Source organism: Heteronotia binoei, chromosome 10, assembly GCF_032191835.1.
Source record: "Heteronotia binoei isolate CCM8104 ecotype False Entrance Well chromosome 10, APGP_CSIRO_Hbin_v1, whole genome shotgun sequence".
In the NCBI taxonomy this organism is placed as follows: Eukaryota; Metazoa; Chordata; class Lepidosauria; order Squamata; family Gekkonidae; genus Heteronotia; species Heteronotia binoei.
The window spans coordinates 81,139,707-81,153,823 of NC_083232.1; the positions used below are offsets into that span (position 1 = coordinate 81,139,707).

Genomic DNA, 14,117 nt, shown 5'->3' on the forward strand with positions numbered 1-14,117 from the left:
TGGGGGAGCCAGGAATGTTCCTGTCTGAGGTTCAAAGTGACCCTAGGCTGGAACCACTGTGTGAGGTGGCAAGGGACCAGAAAGTGGAGTTCTCAGAAGCTGAGACAGGGGATAGGGTGATGGTTTTCCTGCCACTTCATACTGATGAACGGAAAGTGGAATGGGAGGGACCCCATGTGATTGTGGGTGACCTGGACGATGCCACTTATGTGGTGGCTATGGAGAAGACTGGAAAGACAGTTAAAGTGGTGCAGGTGAATATACCACAGCCATTCTCTGCGAGGTCCATGGTGTTGCATATAGGTAGGAAGGAAGGAGACAAAAAGAAGCTGGAAGAGCAATTGGTTGGAGCCCCAGAGGTGGTTTTCTGGGAGGTCAGAGTGGACAGAGGGAACATTCCACCAATGAGGGATAAAGAAGAAGCAATTGTGTGGGAACTGGGCAGTTTCCAACATCATATGTGGGGCCAGGAATTTCCTCCTTTGATGGACCACTCATCCCCGCAACAGCAGCAACTTAGGGAGAGCACCAAACTCCAGAGGTGGTCCTGGGAGATGGAGGAGTACATCTTAAAGACTGGACATTCCTTCCGAATGCAGCAATGCGACTTTTTGTCCAGAAAGGACATGGACACCTAGGGTGTTGGACTTTGTGTATTGTTGGGAAAATTCCTAATCTTGGTAAATGTTGTGTTTTGATTAATGGGTTTCTCCCTGGTTTGTTTGGATTCTGCTACGGGATCACCTCTGCAGGAGGCAACCCCTCCGGCTCAGAATTTAAGGAGGGGGACGTGTGGAGAAACGCCATCTTGGTTGGGAGGGAACATGAAACTGCTAAGCAGGCTTTGGGGCCTAGCCCTCCTTTCATTCCCCCCTCCCTTCCAGAGCCAAACCAGCAACTCTAGGGGGAAAGCCTCCTAGAGCGGCAGGAAGTTCTTTTGTTCTTGGTATGTGAGTTAGAAGGAAGAGAGGCAGTCTGCAGCTGGCCTTCGAAGGAGAAAGGTTGGTAGCCTGGGCTCCTGCCTGTGGGGGTGGCCCCAAGGCAGTCATTCACAAGGTAGGGCCAGTTTACACCAGGGATGAGCAGATGCGTTTAAATCTACCTTTATTTGACCTCTGGTTCCTATTCAGGTGCTGTGCTAAACTTTTACATATAACTGTTTTTTTTTTTTAATTTCTCTTCTTATTAAACATTTTTTTCTGTTTTGAATGCTGGCAGTCAAACTCTGTACCACATAGATCCCGACCGCTTAGACCACGCTGCTTTATGAAGGGGGCCCCAGGGAAGGGGGAAGGCATGCAGTTGGAGAAGGTGCCAATCCTCCAGGGGTTCCCCAAAGAAGTGCTGTGGTCTCTGTGATACCCAAGTACAGGGTGGCAGAGGACCTTGGGGCCTGGCCTCAGAGCTGGAGAGGGGGATTGGGAGTCCTGTTCCTCTCAATCTGAACCCCTAGACTGAGCAGGTGGTGGCAGCGAGCCCAAGTGGCCGGAGGAGAAATAGCTCCCTCCAGGAGTTGGCGACTCAGCAGGGAGTTGACGGGACTGGGTCTGAAGGCAGAATCGGGCCGGTTCCGTCACAGATCTTAATGGATGTTTAAGACTACTGAATGCCATCTTTAAATTATACTGATATTAGTACCAAATTGTTTTAATTTAATGTTTTAATTCAAATGTTTTTGTTGTTGTTTGGTTGCAAATTGTGAGCCACCCTGAGCATGCTTCGGTGGGGAGGGCAGGATATAAATCAAATAAACATAAACCTTTATGCACAAATGTTGTTTGAGAATAAGCTATCTTTATTGGAAGCTCTTAAGAAGCTGAAAATGTGCATAAGGATCAAACTGTGATTTCTTGTTGCCATAGTTGGAGAGCCAGTTTGGTGCTGTGGTTAAGTGTGCGGACTCTTATCTGGGAGAACTGGGTTTGATTCCCCACTCCTGCACTTACAGCTGCTGGAATTGCCTTGAATCAGCCATAGCTCTCACAGAGTTGTCCTTGAAAGGACAGCTGATGTGAGAGCCCTCTCAGCCCCACCCACCTCACAGGGTGTCTGTTGTGGGGAGAGAAGATATAGGAGACTGTAAGCTGCTCTGAGTCTCTTATTCAGAGAGAAGGGCAGGGTATAAATCTGCAGTCTTCTTCTTCTTTCTTTATTACAGAGTTCTTGGGAAATGTCTTGCTGGGATTATGATGACCCAGCTGCTGATTTGGGAAGGTTAAACAGATTGGGGAAAGTTGGCTTGTTTCTTGTGGCACTGAGCTGTGTACTGTATGGTGATCCATCTTCATACTCTATGCTGTTGTTTGCCATAACTGTGTTCATGCTGCAAAAGGTGATGTGGACTTCTTTCACACAGGGATGTTGCTCTGTGTGGCTAGCAGAATGCCTCTGCTATTGAGAGGGGGGCTTCCATATGACATTGTGCTCATTTGGATCATAACCTGTGGAACTCCTGTACTTTCCCACTTTGATTGGAAGCACAAATAACTAAATAAACCTCTTTGCTGGTTGTAAGTAGAGTGCCCTTGGGAATGCTCTATTTATTTATTTATTTATTTATTTATTTGGGATTTATATCCCGCCCTTCCCACGAATGGCTCTAGGAAGCGGGCGGAGAAGAAGAAGAGTTGGATCTATAACCTGTCCTTCATTCAGAGTCTCAGAGCAGCTTACAGTCTTCTTCCCTTCCTCTCCCCACAACAGGCATCCTTTGAGGTAGGTGGGGCTGAGAGAGCTCTGAGAGAACAGCTCTGAGAGATCTTGTGGCTGGCCCAAGGTTACCCATCTGGCTGCATGTGAAGGAGTGGGAAATCTAACCTGGTTCTCCCAGATTAGAGTCTGTTCTCTTAACCACTACACCAAACTGGCCAAGTCCGATCTTCAAATGACACTACTAAGCGCTGCCTTCCCCACATGTTAAGCCTTTTCTTTCCCCCTTGCTCGGGCACAGTGCTTTGGGTGGAAGTGAGGACAGCCATGAATGGTGAAGGGGCATAGCACGGACTCCTGTGGGTTTCCACTCTGCTCATGGTTGCTTCTACAGGAGGGGCACCTTTGCTTCCTTTTGTGTAGAAGCAGCCATGGGGATGAGGGGTGGGGAAGCAACTGGGCAACTGTGTTATAGGTAAAGAAGGACTATTCCCCCCCCCCCCCTCCCAGCAGATTTGGTTGACAAACATATTTTGTGCAGTGTCTGTCAGTGGGAGAATAGTTCAGGTTTAGTTTCCACATACAAAAGATACGGTTTTGAAACCTGATTTCCTGAACAACGTTGTCAGCACACAATCCAGTCTTTCAGCACATATTTATTTTTCTTGAGGTGCCACACACACTTCTAGAGAATACAGAACAGCAATAAAAGTAAAACAAAAAACCCCTCCAAGAGTGTCAAATTCCAGCAATATAAACATACAAAACAAAAACTAGCAATGAAAAGTCTTAACAGCCTAACAATGCAACCTGTAAGAGCAATGAAGACACTCGCTTCTATTTACATAGGCTTCCTGTTGATTTGTTTTCCTCCTGTGGAATTATTTTTAATGTGAATTTTAATATGTGATTAGTGTTAGTTTTTTAATTGTAAGTTTTCTTGAATGCCTCTGGCATACCTAGTAGGACAGAAATAGTGAGAGTAAGTAAACAAATACAAAATAAAAACCAATAAGAGCAGTGGTGACAATATCAAGGGTTTCAGACTCAAATAATACTGCTTAAGCATTGTCCAAACCCTGAGAAAATATAAATGTCAGTAATTGGTGTCTGAAATTGTAAAGGGGATAGTTGAGGCTGAAAAAGAATTCCATACCTAAAATACCACAGCATCTGTGACAGCCAACCCCCCTAAATGGAAGCACACAGATTGTGGAGTGCCACTGAATGCATTAGAACAGGGGTGTCAAACATGCACCCCAGGGGCTGAATCAGGCCCCCAGAGGGCTCCTATCAGGCCCCCAAGCAACTGGCTCTTGTCTGCTTCCTTCTTCCTCTCTCTTGCTTCCTTCTGCATCTCAGCTTGCTTTGCAAGGCTTGCTCAATCTCACAGGAGCTACAAAGCAAAACCTTGATTTTCTCCATTGGTTGAGGCTCCTCCCCCTCCTGGTCTCCCAGGGAGGGAGGAAAAGAGCCAGAGCTTCCTTTGCCCAGTTCCCTGGATCCCATGGGAGAAATACAAAGAAAGCATCTTTAAGACCCAACAAGTGCTAATGTTTTAAGCATGTTTTAAGTTTTTTTTATATATATAAAAACTTTACTCATGTTTGTCTGTGCCCTTAGTCATGTTTGTCTGTATCTTTAAAAGTTTATCTCTGCTACCTAATCTTAAATAGGTATACACATGGCCTGGCCTGGCCTCATTTATGTCAGATCCGGCCCTCATAACGAATGAGTTTGACACCCCTGCATTAGAATATTCCCAGTGTCTTCATACTAATGCCATTTCTACACTAGACCTTTAATCCTGGTTCAGCCCTGTCCCCAACTGATTTTCTACACTAGAATCATGGAATAATAAACTCATAAAATTTTCTGGCTTTTTACATGGAGGGGAGTATCAAAACATTGGCAGTCTGAAGAGACAACATCTAGAATTCTGTCCACCTCTGTCTACCGCCTGATTTTGGAATGTGTAGGTTGGCTTTCCAATATACCGCATAACTTGATCTTGATGTTTAAATGCGTGCCTGTATTTGCAGTATGCTTGCCAACCAAATATCGGCGGATGTATACTTGCATCATAGCCTACAATTTGCAATTTTCTGACCGCAACTACTGACTTATCCAATCCGCAGAAAGAAGAATTATGGTCAAAGTGGGACATGGCAGTTGACTATCATATAGCAAAAACAAGATTTTAACTTACAGTCTACTGTCTAGTATCTCCCCGACCACACTAAGGCATACCAGCACCACAGACTTACATCATTTGCCCAGGGAATCCTGGGAATTGTAGTTTTTTTTACCATGCTGGGAATGCTAAATTAGAAACATCTCCACATAATTCTAGTTCCAAGGGTTCTCTGAGTTGAAGGAATTAGTAGCCCTGTTTATGCCACACACCATTGATCTCTGGTGTTATATGAGCAAAGAATCACTAGTACCAACTCTTTTCTGTGTTTGCTTTTGCAGATTTTTTGAATATATATACCTGTATAAAGATGAAGTGATGTTTCAGATTGAGCAGGTTACAAAGCTGTGCTCCAAGATGCCTTTAACTGAGCCATGGGATCCTTATGATATTCCTGACAATTCCACCTATGAAGATCAGTACTATATCGGAGGACCTTCAGATCAAATTATGGTACAGGAATGGTCGGATAGAAAACCAGCTAGGAAATGTAAGCATATCTTGCTTTTTTTCTGTTTAATATTATTTCTTTGACCCAACCAGGTACCCTGCTCCCGCATAACCTTTTCTTATCATCAAATAATATATAATGCAAATATTGTTTTGTTTCCCTGAGAAATAACAAATGTGGATTTACACAAAAGCCCAGGCTTTCTGTACAGTGTCTTTAAAGACTGTTTCACATCTTAAGTTTTAAAAATAAATGTTCTGTACGTTAGACACCTATACTAGTGTGGTATTTCCATAAAATATACATCTAGATTGCATCCCTTCCCATCTGTAAATGCCTGCCTTAGATCTGTATACTCCTAGCACCTGAGTTTGTTGGAAAGTACATTGATTCTTATTCAGCTAGAGCCACAAAATGGCCGGGTCCCTATTGCTAGCCCGGGTGTCATGATTAAGTATCATTACGAGGGTGTCCTCAGAAATTAGGGGAGTGAACTACCGTATATACTCGAGTATAAGTCGACCCGAATATAAGCCGAGGCTTCTAATTTTACCCCCAAAATCTGGGAAAACTTATTGACTCGAGTATAAGCCGAGGGTGGGAAACGCAGCAGTTACTATTCCTGTGGCAGGTAAGGCCACAATGCTGCTTGCAATGAAAGATGAGGAGAATGGTGGTGCAGAACACAAATCAACAATACCAAGGCAGAAGTCATTTCTGGTCAGACTGAAAACACCAGTCCCAGCACGACCCCTCCCCCTTCACTGAGGAGAGGAGAGCAGGGGGCAGCTTTAGCTGTCCTTGGAATTCCGGGGATGCAGGCGGAATAGTGACTCGAGTATAAGCCGAGGAGGGGTTTTTTCTGCCCAAAATTTGGGCAGAAAAACTAGGCTTATACTCGAGTATATAGGGTACGTTGACTACAATACAAGCTGTAAAAGAGCTTAAATGGGAAACCAAGTAGCTATTTTGTCCATACCAGAATGCTCCAATTACTTATTCTAGTGGTTCTCAAAACGTTTTGATGTTGGACCCTCATATATTGGTGGTGGGAAATGCCATCAAGTTGCAATCAGCTTATGGCAACCCCATAGGATTTTCAAGGCAAAAGATTCTACTCAGAGGTGGATTGTCTTTGCCTGCCTCTGCATAGCAACCCTGGACTTCTTTGGTGGTCTTCCATCCAAGTACTAACCAGGGCTGACCCTCTTTAGCTTCCAAGATCTGGTGCAACCGGGCTAGCCTGGACCATCCATGTCAGGGGCCCTCTTATATTAGGAAAAGGCAAACCTAAATTTGCTATCAAGCATATCAGAGTCTCTTCTCCCAGCAAATCCTGGTCCTCCTCTTCTCTCCTGGCCTCATGGTCCACCTGCAAAAAGCGTTATGACCAGAGCTCTTTTTTGTTTTGTTTTTTTAAAAAAAGCCCAGCAGGAACTCATTTGCATATTAGGCCACACACCCTGACACCAGGCCAGCCGGAACTGCATTCCTGGGAGTTCCAGCTCAAAAAAAAGCCCTGGTTATGACCAGTGTTCCCTCTAAGCTGAGTTAGTGTGAGCTAGCTCACAGATTTTTAGCCTCCAGCTCACAGATTTTTGTCTTAGCTCAGGAAAAATGGCCTCAGAGCACAATAATTTATGCAGTAGCTCACAACTTTAATGCTAGTAGCTCACAATTTTAATAACAGTAGCTCACAAAGTAGAATTTTTGCTCACAAGATTCTGCAGCTTAGAAGGAACAGTGCTTATGACCCACCTTTGAGTTCTGATCCACAGGCTAAGAACTGCTGTTTTCAAAGCACTTGAAGCCAATGAAAGCCATTTCCAGAAAAAAAGTGAATTTGGATGTGTGGAATAAGCCTCAATTTGGGGAGGGGGAGGTCAGAGAAGATTTTCTTTTTAATGTCAGTATACTAAACCTTGAAAATTATTCATGCTTGTCCCATAAAATGCTTTGTGCTTCATTACAGTTGAAACCTGGGTTGGCGTTTACACAATGAAGGACTGTTACCCAGTTCAGGAAACCTACACCAGGAACTACAGCATGACCACCTCCACCCGCTTCTTTGATCTAAAGCTTGGGATAAGTGACCCATCTGTATTCACTCCTCCCAGCACCTGCCAAAAGGCTCTGCCAAAAAGGATGAGTGACGAATGTTGATGGTGGACATTGGCTTTTGTACACAAACAAAGGATACAGTGTCGGTGGTCATCAGTTATCAATCACTGGCATCTGACATGAGCGTTGCGCTTTGCAGAACAGCAGAGTTAGGGAATGGGGCTAGGTAGACTAGGATCTCCATCTCTTCCCTCAGTGTCTCATTCTAACGTTGCTCTCCTACATGGTGGTTATTAATGTTTCTGGACATTTATTTAAGCTGCTAAGTTGTTGTTGTTTCGGCGGGGGGAGAATTTAATTGTTTTTAATTCCCTAGAAGCATACCATCCTTTACAATGTATATTAAAAACATGGGGCACTTTTGTTAATTTTGGAGGAAAGGATAGAGTATAACATATATAGGAACAAAGGTACTACCATAACATGGCATCAGCAGCCAGGAGCATCATACTGATTATATACATTTTCTAGCATTGCTCTCCTTGGTTTTCTGGAAACTAATATACTGAATTGATTATACTATTATACTGAATTGATACCAACATTAGCTTTTCTATGTGATAACAGGAATAAGAAATTACTATAAGTGACCTTGTACTTTAATGGAAAGTACTACAGGTTTAGAGTAGGTCTCTTTTCATGCATGGCTTGTGTGGTCCTTGTGCCAGAGATACCAGTTGCTTTGCTTGTATTAGCAGTCTTTCTTAAAAAGACTCACAGCTTAGACCTAAGATCCCAATGCCAGCGTATCTCCAAGATATTCTGATGTAGGGCCTAGTCATTATCCTGAAACCTTTCAAGGTGGGGTTTAGGGCTGGACTGGTTCTGGGTTTTGCCAGAAAAGCACATTATAATGTGTGGTTATAGAAAAACGCTTGCTAAGCAGTATGGGACACCCAGTTATTACTGAGTTAATTTCATAGAGTGAAAAGCACAGATAAGTCAAGGTTAATGTCATGGTTGGTCTGAACTTGGATAGCCATTGGGACACCATTGCAGGAGGGGTTGAGGGTGAAAATGGTATTTCAGCGCTGGGTGCAATAAATTTCACAACTGAATTTAAAAAAAAACTTCCCTTGAATCAAATTGCAGAGGTTAAATTGTGGTGTTCTTTCTAACATTGTAACAACCAGAGCTGTGGGTACTCCTTAGGTGTAATCCCAGTTCATCTCAAACGTGGTAGAACAGGTGGCCCTTCATGTTGTGCCTCTCATGGCCTTAAATAGAGCAGCAAGAGAAATCAAGAACTTTAGAGATAAATAAGGAATACTGGATCTGGAGGGCTGGATCCTCAAAACAAAGCAAGAGCTGAGGGCCTGAACATCTGAGGTAAACAGACTGCCAGGGTTATATGCTGTCTAGGCAACTTGATTTTAGGGGCAAACTCAACATGATGGAATCCTCCTGGCTGCCATGAAGACACAGTTGCCGTTTTAAAGCCACTTACACTGCTGCAAGACAGCATTGGTGCTCTTATCCCCCCCGCCCTTTCAAGTGGCAAAAGCCCCCCGCAGTTATTTTGCCACTTGAAAAGGCACAAGGGGAAAACCAGAACACCTTACAACATTTGTAAATGACTTTAAAATGCAGTGGCTTCTTTGTGGTAGCCACAAGGACTCTGCCATGTCTAGTTTGGCTCTTAGGCCTAGGAAATCCTGACCTTACAGTGAGAACACAGTTAGTTGCTGCTTCAGTACCAGCTGAGTTCTGATGAGGGCTCTGCTTTTCTTCTGTATAGTTCTGGGAAGGGCCCAGTTCAGCAACACCCATCAGCCTTCAGTAGCTTTAGTGTTGTTGTTGTTACTGTTATTATTGCAGTACCAAGGTTGTTGATGCTTTCTGAGAAAATTGTGGGATATCTGGCATTTAGCTGCTTGATTGGGAGTCAACATTGATACCTATGAAGATGGCAGGGAGTGGGAGGTGCAGGATATACAGGTTTCTGAGCTGTCTCCTGACATTGGTGAGGGACAGGACTGTGGTTGCTATAGCTACAGGCAGTCTTGTACCGCTAGCCATGAAGGAGTGGTGGCTCCAGCTGAAAGCCCTTTAGACTTTCTCCTTGAGCCTGAGGGGACAAAGTGAAGCAACCTCTATTCCAAAATCAACAACATTGGTGTGGTAATGGACATCATGATCTGACAACCCAACCCTGAATCAATTCTAGTTTACCACTTCCGTTGAAGTGAGAGTGAAGCAAAATTGTGGGGGCTTCTGTGGCCAGATGGTAGCATCTGCAGAATTCTTGACTGAGGCCTATATTTAAAAGTAAATTCCACAGGAAATAAAGGGGCCCTATCTTTACCATCCAGAAAAAAGGGACACACATTTAAAAGACATGGGAAAGCATCACTCCTTTAGTAATGATGAGAATCACACATGAATAAATACTGAGGGAGATCTTCAGTGTCTTTCATAACATAAAGTTAAGGATGTGTTTATTAGTGCCTTCAAATGTAACAAATTATTATTATATTTATATAGTGCTGTTAGTATCCACAACACTTTACAGAGTGAAAGAGAAGAATTTCTGAAGCGCTTATAAACTAAAATTTAATACAAGATGGGATAGTGGAAGAGAGGAAAATGCAGGTGAGGATAAAAGGAGGGATAAATTTTTCTTTTATATACTCTAAATGGACTTAGAAGGGTGTAACTCTGCTTAGGATAGCACTGCCAGTAGGGAAGGAGGTGATGTTGAAGGATTTTGGAGGGAAGATGTGGAAGAACAAGGAAAGGCAGCATAAAGTAAGTGTTCTGGGCAGGAGTTGGATGAGACTGAGTGAAAAAAGCTGATGAGATCCAACCCATTAACTGCCATGACTCCCTTCTAGACACATTGTCAGGAAAGTGTTGTTCCTTCTAGTTGATTAGAGAATTGTGTGAAGGGTGTCTCTCAAGGTTCAAAGAGTAGTACCATTTTCCCTTCTCATCTTTAACTCATTGGTCCTGAGCGATTTTTGGCAAAAGAACAAAGTGCAAAAGTTACACCTTTCTCCAGAGGTCTAACAATACTGAACTTCTCCCCTTCAGATTAGAGAGATTTATCAAGTAGCACAGCATGTATGACAATCTTCCTTTTAGAATTTTAAAGCCATAAGAATTGTAATGAAGGTAGCATTTGCTTGGGGACAGGCACTTGGTGGTGAGAAGTGCCATGAAGCCACAGCCAACTTAGGAAGGCCCCATAGAGTTTCCAAGGCAAGAGATAAACAGAGGTGGTTTGCTGTTGCCTGTCTCTTTGTAGTGACCCTGAACTTCTTTGGAGGTCTCTCACATTCAAGTACTAATCAGGGCCAAGTCTGTTTAGCTTCTGGGATCTGAGATGGGGCCATCCTGGGCCATTTAGGTTGGGGTGAACAAGCACTTAAGCACACTCACATGTAATTACTAATAATATTTTTGCTCTACTTAAGCCAGTGTGTGAATCAGTTTTTCATTCTATGTGGTATAGTGGCTAGAGTGTCAAAAGTAGACCCAGGAAGAGCCTGGGTTGAAATGTTCTTAGGTTTCTCACTATCCTTCAGTCTCAGTGTAGCTTACCTCACAGTGTTGTTGTGAGGGTAGAAGTCGAGAACTATGTACATCACTTTGAGTGGGATAAAATTGTAATTCATTAATCCTGTATGGGCAATGTATTTTACAAACAAATAGCACATTATTATTAATGAAGATGGTTTTTTCCCCTGCTGTGTTGTGTTTCCGAAATGTAACAATCTTGATTTAAAAGTTTTGGAGCTGTGATGACGTCTGGATGGCTGTCATGTGGTTTATCACTGATTTCTGTGGGTGCTTGTGGGCAAGGAAGATGGCTCTCAGCTAGAGCCTTTCCCTTGAAATATCCAGAAGAGATTGGATTTATACCCTGCCCTTCGCTAGCCAAAGGAGTCTCAGAGGGGCTTACAATCTCCTTTCCCTTTTCCTCCCCACAACAGTGAGTTAGGTGGGGCTGAGAGAGCTCTCCCAGAACTGCTCTTGAGCAGAACAGCTTTGAGAGGACTTGTGGCTGACCCATGGTCACATCAGTAGGTGCATGTGGAGGAATGGGGAATCAAACCTGGTCTTAGATAGTGTGGCCTCAGGTAAGAGTCCATGCACTTAACTACCACACCAAACTGGCTCTACAGCCTTTCCTTGAAGATGATCCTTCCTTTTCATGGGGTCCGGAATGGGGGAGAGTCCTGGCCTTCAATCCACATTGCCAGCCGTGTCCTCGTATCTACTGGATCAACTCTGTCACAGGGCCCAACAACACCAACCACATGACCAAGGGGTCCTTAACTTGCTCATCTCCATATATGATCCTTTCCACCAGTGCCACCCTGCCATTGACACTGGGCAAAGGAGACTGCCTATGAGAAAGAAAATATGTGGAGACAAACCAGATATTAAAAATGAAAAGTGAGCAATTAGCAAAAAAAAAAAATTCAGTCACCATGAAGATATGATAAAAGCCATATTTCGAGAAGACTATATAGACAGGGCTGGATCTAGGGAAGGCAGAGGGGGCATTTGCCCTGGACGCCATCGGAGGGGGGCACCAAATTGGGTATGGAATCCATTCTATTCTATGGGCCCATAAGATATAATGGGGCATCATTTTTTAATTTTGCACCACCTCAAAAAACATGTAGATCCAGTTCTGTATATAGATCAGCAAGGTCAAACTTGCTTAACGTAAGAGCCACATAGAATAAACGTCAGGTGTTTGAGAAGTGCAAGACATGAACATCAGATGTTTAAGAGCCGGCAGGCAGGCAAATAGTTGGGGGAGGAAGAGGTGGAAAGAAAGCAACTTTAAATGCATTCCCCAAGCCACTGGCTGGCTTGGCTCGGAGAAGCAATTTAAAGAGAGAAATGCCTTCTCCAAACTGGCTGATGGGGCAGTGGGGACTTCAAGAGCCATACAATATGCGCGAAAGAGCCACCTGTGGCTCCCGAGCCACAGTTTGGCCACCCCTGATATAGATAATCAAGCTACTCCAAGGGTGAGGAGCAACTCATCCCAGGGCAAATTTGTTGTTTGCACAGGCTCCATGTGTCTGTCTCCTCCATGTGAGAATGGCAGGCAGCGGCGCAGAATACAGAATGAGGCACTCAGATCATGATTTTGCTAGAACATACCTTGGCAACGAATGGGATTCAGCTCTTTCAACTAAGGGCTGGGCCGTTTTTGTGCAGAGCATGAAATTCAAATGCTTCTCTCTTTTTTTGAATTGACGTGGACTGTAACGTAGAGTATCAAATGAGCCAGTGCAGCTTCTAGAATGTCAGGGTTGTTTGTTTATTGGAGCTGGCCAAAGCCACCTGCTGGGAGGAAGGTCAATTGCTCCCTCTAGCACAAACTTTGCCAAGTTGGCCTAGCCCAGTGCAGATTGGAGGGGAGTTAAAACTTCTGAAGGTCTGCAAAAAGAAATCCCTCCTCGCTGTTAAAGAGCTGCCAACCCTGCTACACTGCTGTGAAGCATCCAAGGTGACCTTTGGCCAGTCATCTTAGAGTATAATAGTCAAGCATGGGCTAATCTGCCAATATCAGATCTATCTATGACTAGATTCTGCAAACTGGGCCATACTATCTAAGACCAGATTCTCCTGCAAACTTTGGGGAATCCCCATGATTTCAGGAAAAAATCTGAGAACTTAGAAAATACACAGGGGGTTTAAATCCTGCCCCCAATTTTTTTTAAAGTGTTGTCTACACACACACAGACAACGTGCTTACCTTGGTTCTGCAGAGCTGCAGGCAGCAGGCTCCAGGAGATGCTGTGGGCCTGGCCATTTGAGGTGAGCGCTAAGGCAGCTGCTGAGGTCTGGAGCTGTGCTGGTGGTGGGGAGACAGGATCCCCCCCTAGAAGTTTCATGGGGCCTCCTTGTTTCTAAGCCTAACCTGTCTTACCAGGTTGCCAGAAGAATAAAATGTAGGAGGAGAGAAATTATGTCAGGCACTTGAGCTCCATGGAAGAAAGATGGAATAAAAGTGAATTAAACACATAAAAATGTATTTTTGTCTTTATTGCAATTGAGTCTAAATACTGTGTGCTATTAAAAAGGAGAAACCTATCTGGCTAACAGAATATCAATAGCTTTCTTTCTTTCTTTCTTTCTTTCTTTCTTTCTTTCTTTCTTTCTTTCTTTCTTTCTTTCTTTCTTTCTTTCTTTCTTTCTTTCTTTCTTTCTTTCTTTCTTTCTTTCTTTCTTTCTTTCTTTCTTTCTTTCTTTCTTTCTTTCTTTCTTTCTTTCTTTCTTCCTTCCTTCCTTCCTTCCTTCCTTCCTTCCTTCCTTCCTTCCTTCCTTCCTTCCTGTCAGAGTACCTTGATCCATACCAGTCCAGCTTCCGCCAAGGCCATGGGACGGAGGCAGTGCTTGTCACCCTTATGGATGATCTCCAGCGGCATCTGGATCGAGGTGGTTTGGCGGTACTGTTGTTAGACCTATCGGCTGCGTTTGATATGGTTGACCACGAGTTACTGACCCACCGCCTCGCCGACACAGGGATTCAGGGGCTGGCCTTGCAGTGGCTTTCCTCTTTCCTTGATGGTTGGGGACAAAGGGTGGCGATTGGGGGAGAACTATCCCAGAGACACCTACATAATTGTGGGGTGCCTCGGGGCGGTCCTCTCCCCGATGTTGTTTAACATCTACATGCGCCCCCTTGCCCAGATTGCCCGGAGATATGGGCTGGGTTGCCACCAGTACGCTGAT

At 44.1% G+C, this 14,117-nt stretch overlaps 2 protein-coding genes across 2 annotated transcripts in view; one reads left to right on the top strand and one right to left on the bottom strand.

Moving 5' to 3' along the window:
* The window catches only part of EPDR1 (ependymin related 1), a 33,025-nt gene extending 24,524 nt beyond the window's left edge, over positions 1-8,501 (top strand). Inside the window, exons 4-5 of the mRNA XM_060248193.1 lie at positions 5,125-5,333; positions 7,267-8,501. Of these exons, the coding sequence (XP_060104176.1) occupies positions 5,125-5,333; positions 7,267-7,457 (400 nt within the window). The 3' untranslated portion in view covers positions 7,458-8,501. The remainder of the gene's footprint in view (positions 1-5,124; positions 5,334-7,266) is intronic.
* LOC132577940 (probetacellulin-like) overlaps positions 1-14,117 on the bottom strand; it is a 572,782-nt gene that overhangs the window by 224,650 nt on the left and 334,015 nt on the right. The window lies entirely within an intron of this gene.